The sequence below is a fragment of the Leopardus geoffroyi genome, chromosome E3 (assembly GCF_018350155.1).
Source record: "Leopardus geoffroyi isolate Oge1 chromosome E3, O.geoffroyi_Oge1_pat1.0, whole genome shotgun sequence".
NCBI classification, from domain to species: Eukaryota; Metazoa; Chordata; class Mammalia; order Carnivora; family Felidae; genus Leopardus; species Leopardus geoffroyi.
This window is the reverse complement of record NC_059340.1, coordinates 36,410,813-36,429,269: the sequence shown is the minus strand read 5'-3', so window position 1 is coordinate 36,429,269 and position 18,457 is coordinate 36,410,813. Positions and strand designations below refer to the sequence as shown.

Genomic DNA, 18,457 nt, shown 5'->3' with positions numbered 1-18,457 from the left:
GGCAGTGGCTCTTCTTTTTCATTATATTTGCTATTACCAGAGCTGATCTTTTTTCTTAAAACCTGTTAACCTTATACAAGGGGATGGGACCATTTGAGTTCTCCGACAGGAAGCTGATGGGAAATTGTAAGCCTCTAAAATAGGTTGAGAGCTTCCCGTTGTTCAGGGTCCTGGCAGAGGTTACTTAAAAAAAAAAAAAAAAAGGAAGGGGTGAGATCGGAATACAAAATCTTGGTGTGTTTTTCTGGGATTGGCCAGTTTCTTCCCTAGGGCCTGTGTTTTTTCAGCCCGTGGGGGAAAGTTGCAATGGCTTTATGCATCTTACAGACAAAGCTTGTGAGTGCCCCAGTGTCAGTGTGGGGATGGTAAGACAGGTCATATGTTCAGAACGCTGCTTGTGGCTGTAAACCAAGAAAGACTGATCTTCCACAGGTAGGTGGAAAGGTGTTCTTGAGCGTTTAAATGTGTACACACTTTAGCCTGGCTACAGGAATGCATGGTATTTCTTGCTTTCAAGCCAGTTAGTGAAGATTGTAATTGGGCATATGTATGAGTGACTTTAAAATCCAGGCTCTTTGTTGAACCCTTTATATGCGTTTCTCACAAACACGTACACACAAGCATTCATATATTCTGTTACACCAAATGTACTGATTCATTGACGGAAGCTCAAAAGTGTCAGAAAAGCAAATAAATAGCAAAACTGCCTTCTGTGCTTTCAGTAACTTCACTAAACACAGTTTTTTTTTCTGTGGGCTAGGTTACTGTTTTAAGAAAATGGTGGTAAGTTGGGGCGCCTGGGTGGCTCAGTTGGTTAGGCAGCCGACTTTGGCTCAGGTCATGATCTCACGGTTCATGTGTTCGAGCCCCGCGTTGGGCTCTGTGCTGACAGCTCGGAGCCTGAAGCCTGCTTCAGACTCTGTGTCTCCCCCTCTCTCTGCCCCTCCCTTGCTCACACTCTGTGTCTCTCTGTCTCTCAATAATAAATAAACGTTAAAAAAAAATTTTTAGAAAATGGGGGTAAGTGTAACAGGAAAACCAATCAGCTAAGTAGTTAGGATCACTGGCTTTTGGGTGAAATAAACCACTTTTACCTTCTAGAGCCAACATTTGCCAGCTGTGACCTTCCAAGAAACCTAACCTCGCTTGAGTTTGTTTTCTTTAAAATGGGGATTAATCATTGTGCCTGCCTCATGGGATTCAGTGAATGAAATCCTGTGTAAATATATATATATATATATATATATATATACACACACATATATATAATATATGTAATATATATGTATTTAATACACTATATATCATACATATGATATATAATATATACCTATTTATCAAATATTATATATTTATTTTATATTAAATGAATATGAAATATTTGAATATAAAATAATATATTAATAAATTACATACTATATATTTATATTTTATTTTTGTATTTTGTATTTTATTTATATAGTATATATTATATGTATATTTATAATAATTATATATTTTTTATCACTAAGGATTACGTTTTTGGAAGAAAGCTAGTTGTTGATTTTGGTACCCTTGCCTTTGAGGAGCTGATAATGTCATGGAAGAGACAGGCATGTATAAAGTATACTGGAAATATCCAGGTGAAATCAGTCCTGCAGTAGAGAGCATGGTCCCGAAGAGAGCAGTGTGTTCCCGAGTAGCAGAGCAGAGTAGGAGGTGAAATGAGCTTTGGTAAGCAGGTAGTTGGGTCAGCAGAGGGAGAGTGATTCAGGTTGAGGGGGCACAGTGAGGGGAGTTTCTGGAACATAAAAAAAAAATATTTAAGAATAGATTCACACAGAATGTAGTATCTGGGGAGGAACATCATAGAATAAGTCTAGGAGAGGAGGTGGGATTGGTCAAAGCATGACTCTTTTCTCTGTAATTTAAATAAATCCAAGTAGCCCCATGCTTTTTGCCAATTCAAAATGGGTTTGGGGTAATTATGATACCAAAAGGAAATTTAGTTTTATTTATTTATACATTCCACCTAACATCAACTGTTTAAACAAACTTGAAAAGTCAAGCTCATGCATTTAAGTCAATATGCAATGCATCTGAACTAAAAGCAACTAAATATTTAAAAAAATAGTAGTCTTCTAATTAATGCACCAGAAACCAGACAGATTTCTATTATATTTGATCATCTGAAGCTTACAAATGTCAAAGTCAGTAAACAAACAGAGAAAACACCAGAACATGTATTTAACTTTCAGTATTTAAAAAGATTGAAACTCTAAAGCACACCCTAGGTAACTGATTGTGAATCTAGAACCAAATTAAAAGAAATGACAGCAGGAAGTACACGGAGCATGAAGGCAGGCATTAGAATAACACTGAAATAGGTCTGCATATTCTTCAAGAACACAACATAGGACAGAGACATGGGGCTATTTAGAAGGAGGGCAAGACTTTCTAAGGTTAGCATCCCGGTGTTAGTATTGTACCAAGTTGCAATGTCAGAAGCAACTATCCATGCTTTATAAAGTGGAGACAGTGAAACACATTTTTTAGGGATTTCACCCAGAGTGGTTAAATGACAAAGTTTCTGTTTTTAAAGAGGTAGCCTTCTTGGTTGGCCACAGGCAGCTTATTTTTCTTACCTCATTCCCAGGCCAGTGTGGATAATTGAGGTATTTAAGACGTCCTGAGGGATAGCTTAGATTTTTGTTACTCTTTCCCAGCATAGTGTCTATATGCTATTAATTGTATAGGACTGCCAGTGCAAAAGAGAGAGTAATCAAAACTTTAAAGGGAATATTCTTAATTCTCTTTTTGTGAATAAAAAGCAAATGACAGTTTCTGCAAGTAAACATGGCATTTGGGGAAAAAGATGAACAAGCAGAGAAATGTAATTATCCTAAACTGTCTCTTTTAAGGTACATTTTTTCCTGTACTCATGTGAGAATTGATAGGAGTGTTTTGCAGAATGGATTACTAATAAATCACATGGCTTGGGAAAGAACATTTACATTCATATTTCTATTTCATTTTTCTGAAAAAGCTTAAGTGGTTCTTTCTCTGGTGATTTTTAAATTTAGTCTTGGGGATCTGAAGTTCAGGGTCCACATATTTAGATTTACACATTCAGTGTAATAAGATTAAAAAATTTTTTGTGGTATATTAACTTTTAGATCCATATTGTCAAATTTAGGAATATTCCACTGGAAGCTAAACCAAGATCTCTGTATGTTTTTTTGATGAGTGAGGATATGTACACACAGATTGAATAGCTTTTCTATTACACAAGTTTATATTATGTTCGGCCTGGTAATAGCAAATTTTTCCATTTCTCCTCTTGTGTTGTCTCATTCATAACACCCATTCCACAGTGTAGAAAATTGACAGAAAAAAAAAGAGATATCTGTATCTTTTCCAAATCCACGCTGATTTAGCTTGAGCAGAAGTAGAAGTAGAAGTAATGGCAACCATTTGTAGATGACTTAGGCTGTAGACAATAAAGTTTGTATTCCTGGAACAAAGAGTTGATTACTTAATCTTATTGAAAAGGCTACTATCCATTTCCTACCAGAAAGTGAGATGCCAAACCAAGGTCACAGGGGACAGAAAATATTGCTTCCCAAGAAACTGTGGTTGACAGGATTGTTACAGCCCAAAGGAATGCTGCAAACATCAGTTTTCTGGGAGAGCCGTGGCTCCATCCAGCAATCAGCAAAGCTTTGTCAATGTATCAGAACAGAGCCACTTCTTGGAAACTGGCAACTCATCTCTGTATACTCATGAGGTGACCCAGCATGCTATTTTTTTTTTTAGAGAGTTTGCATTAGTTCTGTTGAATTTCAGTTGTGTTATACGTTTGCTAATTGACATAATCCCTGCTTTGACCATTAGATGTGTTTCTGGAATATCTGACGATTCTTACAAGGAGAATAAATATTCAGTTAAGTAGTTTTGTGTAGTCATTGTAGTGTGAAGTTCCTTGCAAGAGTGACTTAGTGGATGTTGAGATAGACCATCTATTAGCATCAATTCTCAGGAGACTTGTGCTCTTAGAAATTGCCATTTTTGTTGCCACTAGGGGTCCATTTCATGGACAGAAATAGCAATGACACAGAAGAATTCAGGCAGTGTTTAGAACCATCTTACATAAAGAAGGAAGAAGAATAATTACGATAAAATTATCTAATATGCAGAATAATATCTAATGAATATACATATATACTATAAATAAAATTTAAAAATTGCACTTATCATAAAAAACACTTCTGACTCCTCTGGCTACATGACAGCACTTTACTTACTTTGTTTATACTAACACCAGCCTGATGGTATCTGGACTGACATTTCTTCCATTTTCTGAAATATGGAAACTGAGGACACAGATAAGTTGCCTCATGAAGTCACAGAGCTATTAAGGGGCAGAGGTAGGATTTGAAGCAAGGTAGACTGGTTCTTGCGGCTTCTGTCTTGTGTATTTGTATCTGTACATTGAGGGAAAATTAAAATACAACCTCTCAGGATACCTGGGTGGCTCAGTCGGTTGAATGTCCAACTCTTGATTTCAGCTCAGGTCACGATCCCAGGGTCATGGGATCAAGCACTGCATTGTTGTCCACGCTGAGTGTGGAGCCTGCTTAAGATTCTCTCTCCCTCTCTCTCTCCCCCTCTACCCGCCTCCTGCTTGTGCACGCTCTCTAAAATAAAACTTAAAAAAATCATATAACTTCTCATTGCATTTGCCCTCAAATATCATTGTGAATTATTTCATTTTCTTAGTACAGCTGAATGTTCACTGTGTCACATTTCCTCAAGAGGTTGATATATTAATTAAGAACCAAGCTATAGTCTTTATTTTTTTTTTTCTTAATTTGAATCCTTTATATAGGCAATGTGGGAAATAGCTACATTGTATCAGATGTTTGAGACATTGGGAAAACATGTGTGTCCCTGTAGTAAGGAATAAAAAGCTCCTTGTGAGAGACAAAAAATCCAGGTCTGGTTGCTCTTTCAGTTGACCTTGAACCAGATTAAGTTTTCAGGGCATCGTATCAAACCAGTACATTTCCTGCTCTAACCCCCTCTTGGGGTTGTTTTAAGGCAGAGATCAACCACGAGCATTAATAAGAACACAGCAGCAACCAAAACCCAAAGGAGGCTATAGTCAGGAAAACAATCACAATGGTAGCCATGCTCTTCAAATGGAAGGCCAGGTTTGTTTTTAAAAAGGATTTGAGCGACACCCAAGTTGCTGGCCCACTCAGTGGGCAGGGCTTAAACTCCCCTTTCTGCCTTCATTCTGCTTTCCTGACGTTCAGTTCTGTTGCCTAACTGGAGTGCACTGAACTTCAATTTGATAATTGCATCCTCAAATCCCTTAATGAAGGTGCCTATCAAAGTATAAATAATTACCCAGTAATTTTGTATTTGCAAACTCCATCCTGGCTGTTTATGCCTCTCTGTGGTTCAAAAGGGAGGTTCAGGGGCCCACCCCACACTTTTCCTAAGTCAGGGAAATTTCAGGAGCCCAGAGGATGGCATCTTAGCACACTTTCCCACTCAAGGTTTTGGTGCTGCTCATGCAGACATCTGCCTGCATCAGGGGTGCTGCCCTGGAACTCTCGGGTGCAATCCCTTACCTCCCCGAAGGCCCCCGGGACCCCTGTGAGCCTGGGCTGGGTGCCTCTGCACTTCCTCCTTAGGAATCTGTTTTGTCCTTTGGACAATATCTGCCTTAGCTCGTGGAAGACGCTCACCAGTGGCCTGTTGGGCTTCTTCCTTCATCTTCCCTCTGGTTCATATGTTTCCGGCTGAATCCCTTAATTATGCACAAGAACCCATCAGTGGAAGTGCTGGGGATCTTCCAGGAGGCTAATAGCCAAGAAGACAAAAAACAAAACGTTACGGAACAAAAACCTGATAGGATTTGTAAGTGTTAGTGGGGGTGTTTCTCCCAGGCACCTGTGGAGAGGGTGTGGGCGGGGCCTCATATAAGCGAAGAGAGAAGCTGCAAAGCTGGCACAAGCCAGGTGACAAACCCAAGGCTTTCTGGGCTGGTGTTTTCCTCCTAGATACTGTTTTTAAACACGTGGACTTGTTAAGAGCCAGTGCAGCTGACAACCCCTCCAGAAGTATTATTCTTAAAAGCTGCGCTAAAATTATTCACCTCATGTAAAAACAAGTGTGATTTACATCTAATATGGGTAATTACTTTTACAGTTAATTAAAAGCTCTCTCATTAAGCCCCTGCTGTGATGCCAATGCATAGCTCTTATTTGCAAACAGACCCTTGGTTTGAGCTTACCTTGGTGACATATTGCTCCTACCTGAGAGGGGGCTGCCTTCCTCAGTATCAAATTTAAGTGTGCTGAGCCAGCAGCCCTGGGCTGCCAGGGTTCCTGCCAACTCTCTCTTGTCCCCTGATAACTAAGCTGCAAAAAAGCGTAGGATGAAGAGAACAAAATAATTCGTGGGGGTGAGGGTGCTCTCCTCAAAAAGGGAAGTCACAATTTTAAGATAAAAGCTTTGCTATCTTTATTCGCAGAAAGGCTGCATTTGGGAATTGTTTTGTGGTCTTTTGGGCTTTACCGGTTTTTCCTGCTAGCTCTCTCCCAAAGAAAATATCCCATAACCACCCCTGCCCCCCGCCAAACACACACAAACACAGACACACACACACACACACACACACATAAAATTCCTCCAGACATTTATAAAGTCAACAGCATTGCATTCTGAGCTAGCCAACTAAAGTCGATTCTACTCTCTTAGTTGAATGGATTTATGTCGAGAACTTAGTTTACATACATTATTTTTGCCATTTGTATGAATTCATGCAAAATAGCTCTGAAATAAAGTCTCAGTCTTCACATTTAGACTGAAACTTTTTAAGACTATCGTGTGCGTTGAAACAGGGATCTCGGTCACACTGAACCTTCTTAAACACGTAATAATAAAATGCCTCTTCAAATGATCACATCCCTGGTAAGTAATTCAAGCTTATTGATTAAAGCGTACAGTCATTAGAGATTTAAGTTTTGAGGGAGCACATAGATTGTGTTATTTCAAGAAGTGTACAGACCCTAGCTCTGGTACTTTGCTAGGTGCTTTTGGTATTTTGCGAAGTGATTTGCTTCCATCTGCTGGCCATATGTGAGATTGCAGGGGCTGAGCAAATTTGTGAATGGAGACCTTGCATGCAGTGTATAAAATATGTCACTGCAAACGTTTTATGCTACTCTTTATGTATTCAAGTGACCTTATTTGAATCTTGGTCTTTTGAGCTGAGTGAACACAGACTGAAGAATCTGGCAGCAAGGCACACATGACTACAAATTTGTACTAACTATGGTTACAAGACAACAGTCATTTTTTTTTCAAAAATTTTGGGGTACAATCATTATCTTTAAATGAGTCAATTATATTTAGAATACAGATTTAAATATTCAGATGCAAGGACAAAATATGGCTTTGAGGAAGGCATAAAGTGCATAGAGGGTAGATAGATTTCAGTTCATTTTATATCATTAATTAGCAAGGCCAGTGCCCTACATTCTTTGACACTCACCTTTCTCATCTGCACAATGGAAGAACTGGACCAAATGGCCCTACAGCTTATATTTATTTTCAAAGTTCGACTCTCCGTTAACATTAAAAAAAAATAGAACCCAGGTTGCAGTAAATGTTCTAAGTCCTACAATCTAAACTCATATTGGTTAGTTTCTTTTATAAGTAATTGTTATTTTCAGAACAATAGGAAACTTAAATGTCCAAGCTATAGAAAAATTGCTTTTGAAAAGTAAAGTATATATAAATGAAAGGGAGCAGGTACTACCCCCAAATATGCCTCTTTGGCATAAGAATTATTTAGGGATGTTTACTTTAGGGAGGCTCCTGACTCAAAAGAATCTGTGAAAAGAGAGAGGGTGCCCTTTTGTGAGAAAAAAATTTACATTTATAAGCGAAATCTCCATTTGTAAGGGTGTCTCCCTCCCTGTACCAGGAAGTAAAGGATGAGTCTAAGTCTCCAGAAACTCTGATCAAGAGGCAGTGGCTTAAATTGCATAACAACCTTATACTTGTTTCCTGTGCTTTGACTGAGGTCACCTTCCCACCTGACTTTTTGTTTTTGTCATTAGCTGAAGATGTTAGCTAAGGTGATGGCTGGGGACCTTTTAAGAGTTACTCAGTTTTCCTAGGTATGTCCTATGTATACAGAAGGTATAAACTTCTGTTTAAACTTCTGTTTGTTTTTCTGTAGTTAATCTTTTATTATGGGGGATATTAGCCAAGAACCCAGAAGAGTAGAAGCAAACTTATTTTTCCCTCCCCTGTAAAATGTTAATTCAGAATTTAAAATGAAGTTTTGGATTCTTTTTGGAGTGTGGTGTTGGAAAATATTTTTTTTCTTAATATTAAAACTGTCTTGTCGTAACGTTTGTCCCATTTGAAGAGAAAGAACAAAACATCTGGATTTCTCCCCCAGTAGAAGGGTAGTTGATTATAAACCCTATTTGGGCTTGTCATGTGAATCCTGGTCCTCCAGCTCTAGAGAGATGTTTTAAGCTATAGGTATTTCCTTTGAAATATTCTCTGGGACTTGGTGATTATCTGAGCCCAGGAGAACAATGCCACATTAGAGATATTGACTATACTTGACTCTTAGTCCAATATAAGCAGCCTAGTCTTTTCTCTATAGTGCCCTTCCAGGGCTGATACCTGAAATCATTAACATAGATTTCAGGTGCTATCTTCTGAAAACACAAGGGCCTGTGGTCATAACAGCATGCAGTTGCCCTGGAATAAACGGGTTTTGTTTTTTTTTCTTCCCTAGGGGTTGGCTTTCATGGGGTGGTCCCTGGATCATGCCTTTCTTTTCTCAGTGGTGAGTAGGCAAGTATCAAGAGAGATTTACACCGGAAGCTCCTTGAGGCTCTTGATCAGTTTCCTATGGCTTCTGTAAAAAATTGTCACAAATTTGTGACTTACTACAGCAGAACTGTGTTTTCTCACAGCTCTGGCGGGCACAAGTCTGAAATCAATGATGGGGTTTTGGCATGGTGGAGGTCTGGAGCCAATGGCCAAGAAAGAACTATTCCTTTTTTTTTTTTTTTTTTTCCACTCATAAGATAATTCCTTTTTTTAATGTTTATTTATTTATTTTGAGAGAGAGAGAGTGAGCACTGGAGAGGGACACAGAGAATCTGAAGCAGGTTCTGTGCAAATCCCCAGTATAGGGCTCAAACTCATGAACTGTGAAATTGTGTCCTGAGCCAAAGTCAGACGCTTAACCAACTGAGCCACCCAGGCACCCAGGAAAGGATTCTTGAGAGGTCTAGGATACAAAAAGATTTTATTAAAGCATAGGGACAAGACCCTTGGGCAGAAAGAGCTGTCCCAAGATTGTGAGGAGAGACTGATTATATACTTGGGAGTTGGGGGAGGTAAAGTCAAGGGCAAGTTCCTAAAGGGATTTTCATATGCTAAAGAAGACTCACAGGATATTAATGGACTAGCTATTGTCAAGCTAAGGTTGTTTTTCCCTCTAGCAAAGCATTAACTTGAAGACAGTAGGGGGTTCCTGGAGAAATGTTCTACTTTGCCTGCCTCAAGTATTTGTCAATGGGCTGCAGGTCATAAAATTTAATTTCGTTTTTCATTTCCTTCTGCCTTTGTTTCCCATGTCATTCCCCCTGAATAATTTTGACTCTTAAATCTTTTAAGGATGCTAAGGGTGGATGGTTTCATCTTATTTATTTTTATTTTTATTTTTTTAATGTTTATTTCTGAGACACACACACACACACACACACACACACACACACAGCATGAGTGAGGAGGGGCAGAGAGAGAGGGAGACACAGAATACGAAGCAGGCTCCAGGCGCTGAGCTGTCAGCGCAGAGCCCGATGCGGGGCTTGAACCCACAAACCACGAGATCATGACCTGAGCTGAAGTTGGATGCCCAACCGACTGAGCCACCCAGGTGCCCCTGGATGGTTTCATCTTCTGTCAGCAGGGTTACCTCCTACCAGATTCTCTGCGAGTGAATGCTTCCCTTGCCTCTTCCAGCTCCCAGTTGTTATGGGCACTCCTTGGCTAGTGGCTCTGTCACTCCAGTCTCTGCCTGTCTTCATATGGATATCTCTTCTCTATCTCTTAAAAGGACACTTGTCATTGGATTTAGGGTCCATGCACATAACCTTGATGATCTCATTTCAAGATGCTTAATTACATCTGCAAAGACCGTATTTCCAAAGAAGGTCACATTCACGGATTCCAGGGTTTGGGACATGGTCATATCTTTTGAGAGTTAGTATTCCACCCACTCTAGACTCCTTGCTTCTAAATCCTCGGAGGCCTCCAGAATCTCACTGGCAGACATTTATCCCCACCTGTTCACAGGGACCTTTAACTTCTGGGCATTTCGGAGCTGTGAATGGTGCTAATGTATGATGCAGGATGATGGTTCTCTGAATTGTGGGCATAAATATCCCTGACCTACAAAAATCATCAGAGACAACTACCATACAAAATGCAGAAGAAATTAAGTTTCTCTGGGGAGAGAGAACAGCTTTTGAAAAGAACAGATGCACAAGTGCTTTGATGTCTAAAAGCCAGAAGAACTCAGAAGACTTGGAAGAGCATACTTTAAAAATAAAACTTTTTTTAAGTTCTCAATACTCTGCTCAGAACCAGGTCTCACAAAGACACTTGGAGGGTGCCATCAATGATAGCTAACATTTATCCATGACTTGACATATGCTAAGATTTTGCATGTATTAGATATGCCTCCCAACAAATGAAGTGGCTATCATTTTCCTTATTTTACATACAGGGAATTCAGTTATATGAACCCAAACAGTGTGACTCCTTAGCATGTAGAAAATCCTATCTGTTGCCAGTGATTAAGTCACTCTTTGGAGTTTTCCAACTACAGAAAGGAGAATGGCTGGCTTCTGTGGGGAAATTGATTGCTTAGTGATGAGTACATGGCTCCAAATTCATCCTTAACACTTAAGTACTTGAGCTGTTTTCCTAGTGAAGTCATCAAATGGGGCTGAAGTACTTACTCGACTACTCTGGTTCGGAAAAGGTCAGGTTGGAGCCCATCCGGAGACACCAGCTCTACAAGGAGCGATCGGAACAATAATTTGTTCCCGCCAAAGTGACATTTTTCCAATTTGAGCCCAACATTGTTCAGAAGCAAGCGCAGTCCCCTGTGGTGCCTCCCGTGTAGATCTGCAGTGCATGACAAACCAACAATATCATCTAAATAAAAATCCAGCATGGGTTTAGTAAATTAATCCTGACAAGAATAAATCGAATAATCTTAGGGAGATGGCAAGAGCTCTGATTCCGCCAGATGGCTTTTTTCAGTCACTTGCATGGGTCCATGGTGGCAGATTAAAAACAAAAACTTGCCTTTGGCTTCTTGATTTCGTTAGTTAGTTGATTAACACCTGCCACTTCTTTGTGGGCAAATCAAAACTGAATATGGACTCTTCCCTGCACACTCCACATATTTTCACTGGAGGAAAGAAAGGAATGCATACTTCCCCCGGTCAGAATAGCATAAAACAGATGAGGAACTGCTTTATCTTGCCTTGTTTCTAGATGGCGTCTCCTGGGTTTAAAAATAATTCATGATTTTCATCACTCCCATACTGAGTTAATCACTATGTGTCTTAGTGGAGGAACTCCAAGAGAGTTAGGTGTTAGTAAGAATAAAGGTTCAAGGTCAATCAAAGACCTCAGCGATTAAATAGGGGTGTGGTGAGAAAACCATGACCCCATGACCCCAAGACTGGAGCTTTGCAGATAGTCTGGGAATCTCGTTGCCTCAGTCAGTTTAGGCTGCCATAACAAAATACTACAGATTGAGAGACTTAAAACAAGAGAAATGTATTTGCTTACAGTTCTGGAAGCTGGAAGTCCAAAATCAGGAAGGCAGCAAGGTCAGGTTCTGGGGAGTACTAGTCCTGGGTCAGAGATGGCCCCTTCTCTCTGTGTTCTCACATGGCCTTTCCTTTGTGCATGGATACAGAGAGAGAGGGAACAAGCTCTTTGGTATTTCTTCTTAAAAAGACATTAATCCCATCAGATAAAGTTCCCCCTTTTATGACCTCATTTAGCTTTAATTACTTCCTTAGAGGCCCCATTTCCAAATATAGTCACCCTGGGGGTTTGGGGCTTCAACATATGCATTTTGGGGAACACAGTCATTCAGTCTACACATTTTTTTAAGTAAAAAAAAAATTGTTTATTTATTTTTGAGAGACAGAGAGAGAGACAGAGTGTGAGTGGGGGAGGGGCCGAGAGAGGGAGACACAGAACCTGAAGCAGGTTCCAGGCTCTGAGCTGTCAGCACAGAACCTGATGCAGGGCTCAAACTCAAGAAAAATCATGACCTGGGGCGCCTGGGTGGCGCAGTCGGTTAAGCGTCCGACTTCAGCCAGGTCACGATCTCACGGTCCGTGAGTTCGAGCCCCGCGTCGGGCTCTGGGCTGATGGCTCAGAGCCTGGAGCCTGTTTCCGATTCTGTGACTCCCTCTCTCTCTGCCCCTCCCCCGTTCATGCTCTGTCTCTGTCCCAAAAATAAATAAAAATGTTGGAAAAAAAAAAAAAAAGAAAGAAAAATCATGACCTGAGCCAAAGTCAGATGCTTAACCGACTGAGCCACCCAGGCTCCCCAGTCTACACATTTGTTAAAATGCAGATTCTAATTCAGTCTATCTGGGGTGAAGCCTGAGATGCTCCATTTTAACAAGCTCCCAGGTGATGCTGTAGTTTCTGGGGCACAGACCCCACTTTGAATAGCTAGTTTCTAATATTACCCCTATGTTACAGATAAGACAACTGGCATTTTGGAAGGTAGAGATACTTGCCTAAGCTACACAGCTCTCATGTTATGGCACCACACCTGGGATGCAGGAGTCTGGCTTCAGCATGAACTGCTAGCCATGACACTCTTCAGCCTTAGCCCCTAGCAGAATGCCTGGAGGGATTGCTAAAACAGGGATCACTTCATTAGGTCTGGGTGGGGACCAAGAATATGCATTTCTTGAAGGTTCTCAGGTGATGCTAATGCTGCTGTTATGGGGACCATGCTTTGAGAATCACAACGGTGCCTCTTCTCTAGATAATTTTGCTTTAGATGTCCCTCCTCTACATAGAAAGGAAAATAATGCCTGGGTGGCTCATTCGGTTAAGCATCCAACTCTTCATTTTGGCTCAAGTCATGATCTCATGGTTTGTGGGTTGGAGCCCCACGTCAGTCAGGCTCTGCGCTGATGGCTTGGAGCCTGCTTAGGATTTGCTCCCCCCACCCCTCTGCTTCTCTCCCACTCATGCTTATGTACTCTCTCTTTCTCTCTCTCTCTCTCTCTCTCAAAAATAAACTTAAAAAAAAAAGGAAGGAACATAATGAGACATAGGGCCTGAATTATCCATACTGACCAACCACCTTGACTAAAACAAAATAAAATTACCTGAAAGGAGTGGAAAGTGCCTAGTGTAGGAGCCATTTCCAGGTGTAGACTTATACTCCATCATTCTGTGACCTAGGATGAGTTACCTAATCACTCACGTCAATATTTTTATGGTAAAACTAAAAACGCCAACCTTGCTTGGTTGTGGGGAGCTTAGAGACAAGTATGAAAAACACCTGCCCAGTTCTGGGCACCAAGGAGTCATTCAATCATTGTTCACTGTTTCAGTCCCATTTTACAGATCTTGAAACAGTCTGTTACATAAAAAGAACCAGCAAACAAACAATAAAAAAAACCCAAAAACAAAAAAACCCCCACAAAATGACAAAAAACAAGAACAACAAAAAAACAACCTTCACCTTATGATATTGTCTCCTTAGGTTCCATTCTTGATTCATATATATCTAGAATTTCTTGTGCTTAATAAATCACCATGGTAATGGCCTTCCACTTAATCAACTTTCTCCCAAGGATGCATCAGCAGAATAGACCAAAGTACCTATCAATGAGAGAATAAATATTTCTATAGATTTAACTTACCCCCAAGCCATTATTGTTTGAAGACCCCTATGCCATTCTGCTACCCATAGTCCCCCATCTCCATTCTAGAATGGTCAGGCCAAAAACCTTGGAATGGTTCGTGGCCTATGTCTTTCTCTCATATTCCACCTCCAATCCTTTAAGACACCTGTGGACTCCATCCAGCTTCCACCTCTGGGTATATATGTGAAAGAATTGAAAACAAGGACTTGAACACCCATGTTCATTATTCATCGTAGCCAAAAGGTGGAAACAACCATCCATGGATGAATGGGTCAACAAAATGTAATATGTACATAGAATAGAATATTCTTCATCCTTAAAGAGGAATGAAATTCTGATATCTGCTACTACATGGCTGAGCCTTAGATGAAGACATGCCAGATGAAATAAGCCAGACACAAAAGCACAGACACTGTATGATCCCTCTAATATGAGTGTAATACACTGAATTGTACCCTATCCCCAAATTCATATGTTGAGGCTCCAACCCCCAATGTGACTGTTTTTAGATATAGGGCCTTTAGGAAGATAATGGAGATTTAAAAGGTCATAGGGTCCTAGCTTGATGGCACTCATGTCCTTATAAGAAGAGGAAGGAATGCCAGAGATCTCTCTCCTTGCATATAGAGAAGCGACCACATGAGGGCACAGTCGGGAGTTGGCCATCTACAAGCCTAGAAGAGAGTTCTTACCAGAAACAAACCCTGACAGCATCTCGATTCTGGACTTGTGACCTCTGGAATTGTGAAAAAAAAAATAGATTTCTTTTATTAAAGTCGCCCAATCTGTGGTCTTTCGTTGTGGCCGACCTAGCAGACTGACCCTATGAGGTACCTAGAGTAGTCAAACCCACAGAGAAAGAAAGTAGCACTGAGGCCGCCAGGGACTGAGGGCGGGAGGAGTGGGGACTTAGTGTTTAATGGGAGCAGCGTTTCAATTGGAGGATGAAGAAGTTCTACAGACTGAGGGTGGGGATGTTTGTGCGACAACGTGAAAGCGCTTCATGCCACTAAACCGCTAAACACTTCGAATGGTCAAAATAGTAAATGTTACGTGTATTTTGCCACAAGATACGACACGATAAAACTTGAGTCGTTCCTCACTACTTTCAGAATAAAGCCCAACGTCCTCCTCAGATCTCATCTCCCACTATTTTCCTAATAAATTCCTCTCCTGTCCCGAGTCTTCCTTCCTCCTTCCTGTAGCTTAACTGTGTCCGATACTTGGCACTTGCTCTCCCTTGCCTGAGATGCTCTTTCCCCAGGAGCAGGCTCATCCCCTAACTTCCATCAAGCCTTTGCTCAGTTGCCACTTCTCTTAAAAATATTTTTTTAATGTTTGTTTTGTTTATTTATTTATTCATTTATTTGAGAGAGAGAGAGAGAGAGAGAGAGAGTGTGTGTGTGAACTGAGGAGGGGAGGAGAGAGAGGGAGACAGAATCCCAAGCTGGCTCTGAGATGTCAGTGCAGAGCCCCACGTGGGGCTCAATGTCATGAACTGTGAGATCCTGACTGGAGCCCAATTCAGTTGCTCAACCTCCTGAGCCACCAGGACGCCCCTGCCACTTCTCTTTAAATTTAAAATTTTATTCCCCCATCCTTACATTTCCATTCCTTTTTCTTCATAGTATGTATCCTCTTATAAAATACCATTTATTGATGTTTCTTTTTTACTGTCTTTCTCTTCTAGCAGAATGTAAGCCTCTCCAGGGCAGGACTTTCCATGTGTTTTGTATGTTATTGAGTCTTCATTTCCTAGAGCAAGGGTGCTGAATGTATATCTTCTGAATGCATTAGTGAATGAATATTACAATTACATATGTGGGGTGGGGGAGACATTTTATCTAACTGGTAAATTCCTTGAGAGTAGAAACCATGTTTTTTTTTTCATCTTTACATTCCAGAGCAACATGAAAAAGTGCATAAAAAAGTAGATGTACACTAAAGATGGATGGAAGGAACCATGGATGCGTGGATAAATGGATGGATGGATGACAGGGTGGATAGCCGGACAGACAGAAAGATAAAAAAAATAGATGGTGATGGTTTTGTGTTGAAGGAAGGTAGATTTGAGTATCCTAAATCTGGAATGAGAGAGTTGAGGGCAGTTCCTGCTGATGTGAATAAAGGTATTGGGGGGGGGCATATTATTTATGAGCCATCAGCTTCTCTTTGTTGTGGCCTCTGCTCCATAGCTTTTGCCTTCACCCCACATCTGCATGTAATAAAGCTTAGTTATGACATCCATATGTCTCTAATGCAAACACCGGGGCATATACTTCTTAAAAGGGCTATAAAGAGCAATGGCTCGAGAAACAACCATTAGGAGCGTGGGTTTTTTATTATTTTAAAGGGCATTTCAACGACACTGCTGAATGTTCCCTGACCATAAGTCTGATTCCTGTTCTTTCTCTTTCTTTTCTCATCCTCTCAGGATATCAAAGCAGACAGCAATACCTGTGTGGAAATAGAGGACAGAAAGGTAAGTCAGTATTTTTCATCTTTTTGGTTCCCCCCCCCAAAAAAACAAGAACTCTATGATATAAACCCAAGTGTTTAAAGGCTGGACATTGGCTTGCAAAGGTGATTCATGTACTGATATTAGACACTTAAAGACAGTCATACTTTAAAAGATTCGTCTTTTTTTTTTCTTTGCAATCTCTGTTATCCCTAATGGCTTCAATGAAGAGTACATTACATAATTAAGTATTAAAAAACTTGGTGCCGGTTTTCATTTTAGTCATATGCTTCTCATAGCTCATTTATCCTTAACTCATTTCACATTGTTGTTGAACATCATTGATGATTATAATATTACATGTGAGATAAAATATAAAATATTGGACTTTCCAAGTTGTGTCCCTATATTTGGTTTTTATACACATTGAAAGAGAGGCTGCCTCAGTTTCTTTCCATCATGACACATTTACATGAGCGGCTACTTTCTATCACATAAATCTATTTATGTGAGATGTTTTTGGGGGGCAGGGAGGGGAGGTCATTTCCTACATTTTCAGAGTCACCCCAACCCCCATTCATCTTCCTGTTATACTTGGTGTGGATCCCCTCAGGAAAAACAGCTGTTAGACAATTGTTCTCCACAGTCTGTCCTTATTGACAAGAGTTCACAGATGTTTCCCTGGTAAAGCGCATCCAAGCAGATCAAATTTTGCCTTTAATGCCTTGGATCCAAAGAGGTCAAATAAGTGAATTGAGGGTACATATCTCCCAGCTACTTTTGACATCGTTCCACAATTTTGAAAGATGTTTCTCTGTGCAACTGTACCATTATTATCGAATGCAGGTATTATGTCAAGCAGAGGTTTTCAGCCCTGATTTGGTGATAGCTCAGTCATCTGCTGATTAATAAGGTGGTTGAGCACTCCTCAAAACAAAATTTGCTTTTAAATAAAAGGCAATTACGGTGCATTATTTTAAGGAGCGTTAATCTCTTCGTGTTGAAAGGAATAATGATACGGTAGCTGAGATTCTCTCTGCCTGATCTTCAGCTCCTTTCCAGGTTTGGGTCGCTCTCGTTTGCAGACAAAGGCATTTCTACTCATATTTGCATCCCCTGTGTTGTTTGCGTGTCGGCATTCTTGCGGGTGTGTATTTTGTGAGTTGGACAAATGGAACGTAGGCTGAACATGTGTCTACGGTCTTTTCTCATCTGTTCCTACTGGTCGTACCGCCAGTGATCTGCCCCAGCCACTCTGCCCACATCACAGTGAAAGCGTGTCTCCTGCCCTGCTTCCTACGTTCAGGTTGTTTCTACTTCGCTTGGACTTTTGTAGAATTCATAAGCATGTTTCTGTTGAGTATTATTTTTTTTGGTACCTTCTTTGCCAGTAGTGTTTGAAAGATACCAGGAGACCTGATGCTGTTGAAACAATATCAGCCCCATCACCAGCAAGATAAATGAGCAGCCAGGATAATCTCTGGGCAGTGAAAGCTGGCCACATAGCTCCATTCTACCTAGCCAAACTGCCACTGGTTCATACATCATGGTGATAAGGATCTCCCAAGTCTGTGGATCCGACTGGTGGGGAAAAGTCGTATGTGATCATTCTGTACATGGCTTCAACTGTTTTCAGAAAACAGTAACACATGTGCGCACCCACACACACACACATTTCTATGCTTTGTCATAGCCTGTGGGGTTGAGTCAGGCACTTTAGATAAAGCCTCATCTCTAAACAGGTTCACCTGTTGTTTTCCAAACATGAGTGCTCATGAAGGATGATACATGAATTAACCACACCCCTTTTGCCGCAGTTAATTGGTGATGACTCCTAGCTAAGCAACAGTTGTAATGACTCCTTCCATTTTGATCGTCTTATTTTCTAAGGATTTTTTATTCGCTCTGTTTGAAAGGAAAACTTTTCTTCCTCTCCAATTCTTTTCCAGTTTATTTTTGGGCTGATTCTTACATTTGGGCAGTAGCT

The 18,457-nt window shown here is 40.5% G+C and overlaps 1 protein-coding gene and 1 long non-coding RNA gene across 26 annotated transcripts in view; one reads left to right on the top strand and one right to left on the bottom strand.

Moving 5' to 3' along the window:
• The window catches only part of RBFOX1 (RNA binding fox-1 homolog 1), a 2,066,775-nt gene that overhangs the window by 1,124,513 nt on the left and 923,805 nt on the right, over window positions 1-18,457 (top strand). For 24 of the 25 annotated variants that reach the window (XM_045461768.1, XM_045461754.1, XM_045461744.1 and 21 more), the window contains one exon: window positions 16,447-16,494. The exons of the other annotated variant lie outside the window; for it this stretch is intronic. In XM_045461768.1, coding sequence (XP_045317724.1) covers window positions 16,447-16,494 — 48 coding nt within the window. The remainder of the gene's footprint in view (window positions 1-16,446; window positions 16,495-18,457) is intronic. 25 annotated transcript variants of the gene reach the window in all.
• On the bottom strand, window positions 1,435-12,100 carry LOC123589534. Its single transcript, XR_006708376.1, has 5 exons — window positions 11,896-12,100; window positions 11,052-11,220; window positions 5,736-5,850; window positions 4,284-4,463; window positions 1,435-1,780 (listed from the first exon to the last, which is right to left on the bottom strand). It is a non-coding gene; the product is annotated as an uncharacterized LOC123589534 (long non-coding RNA).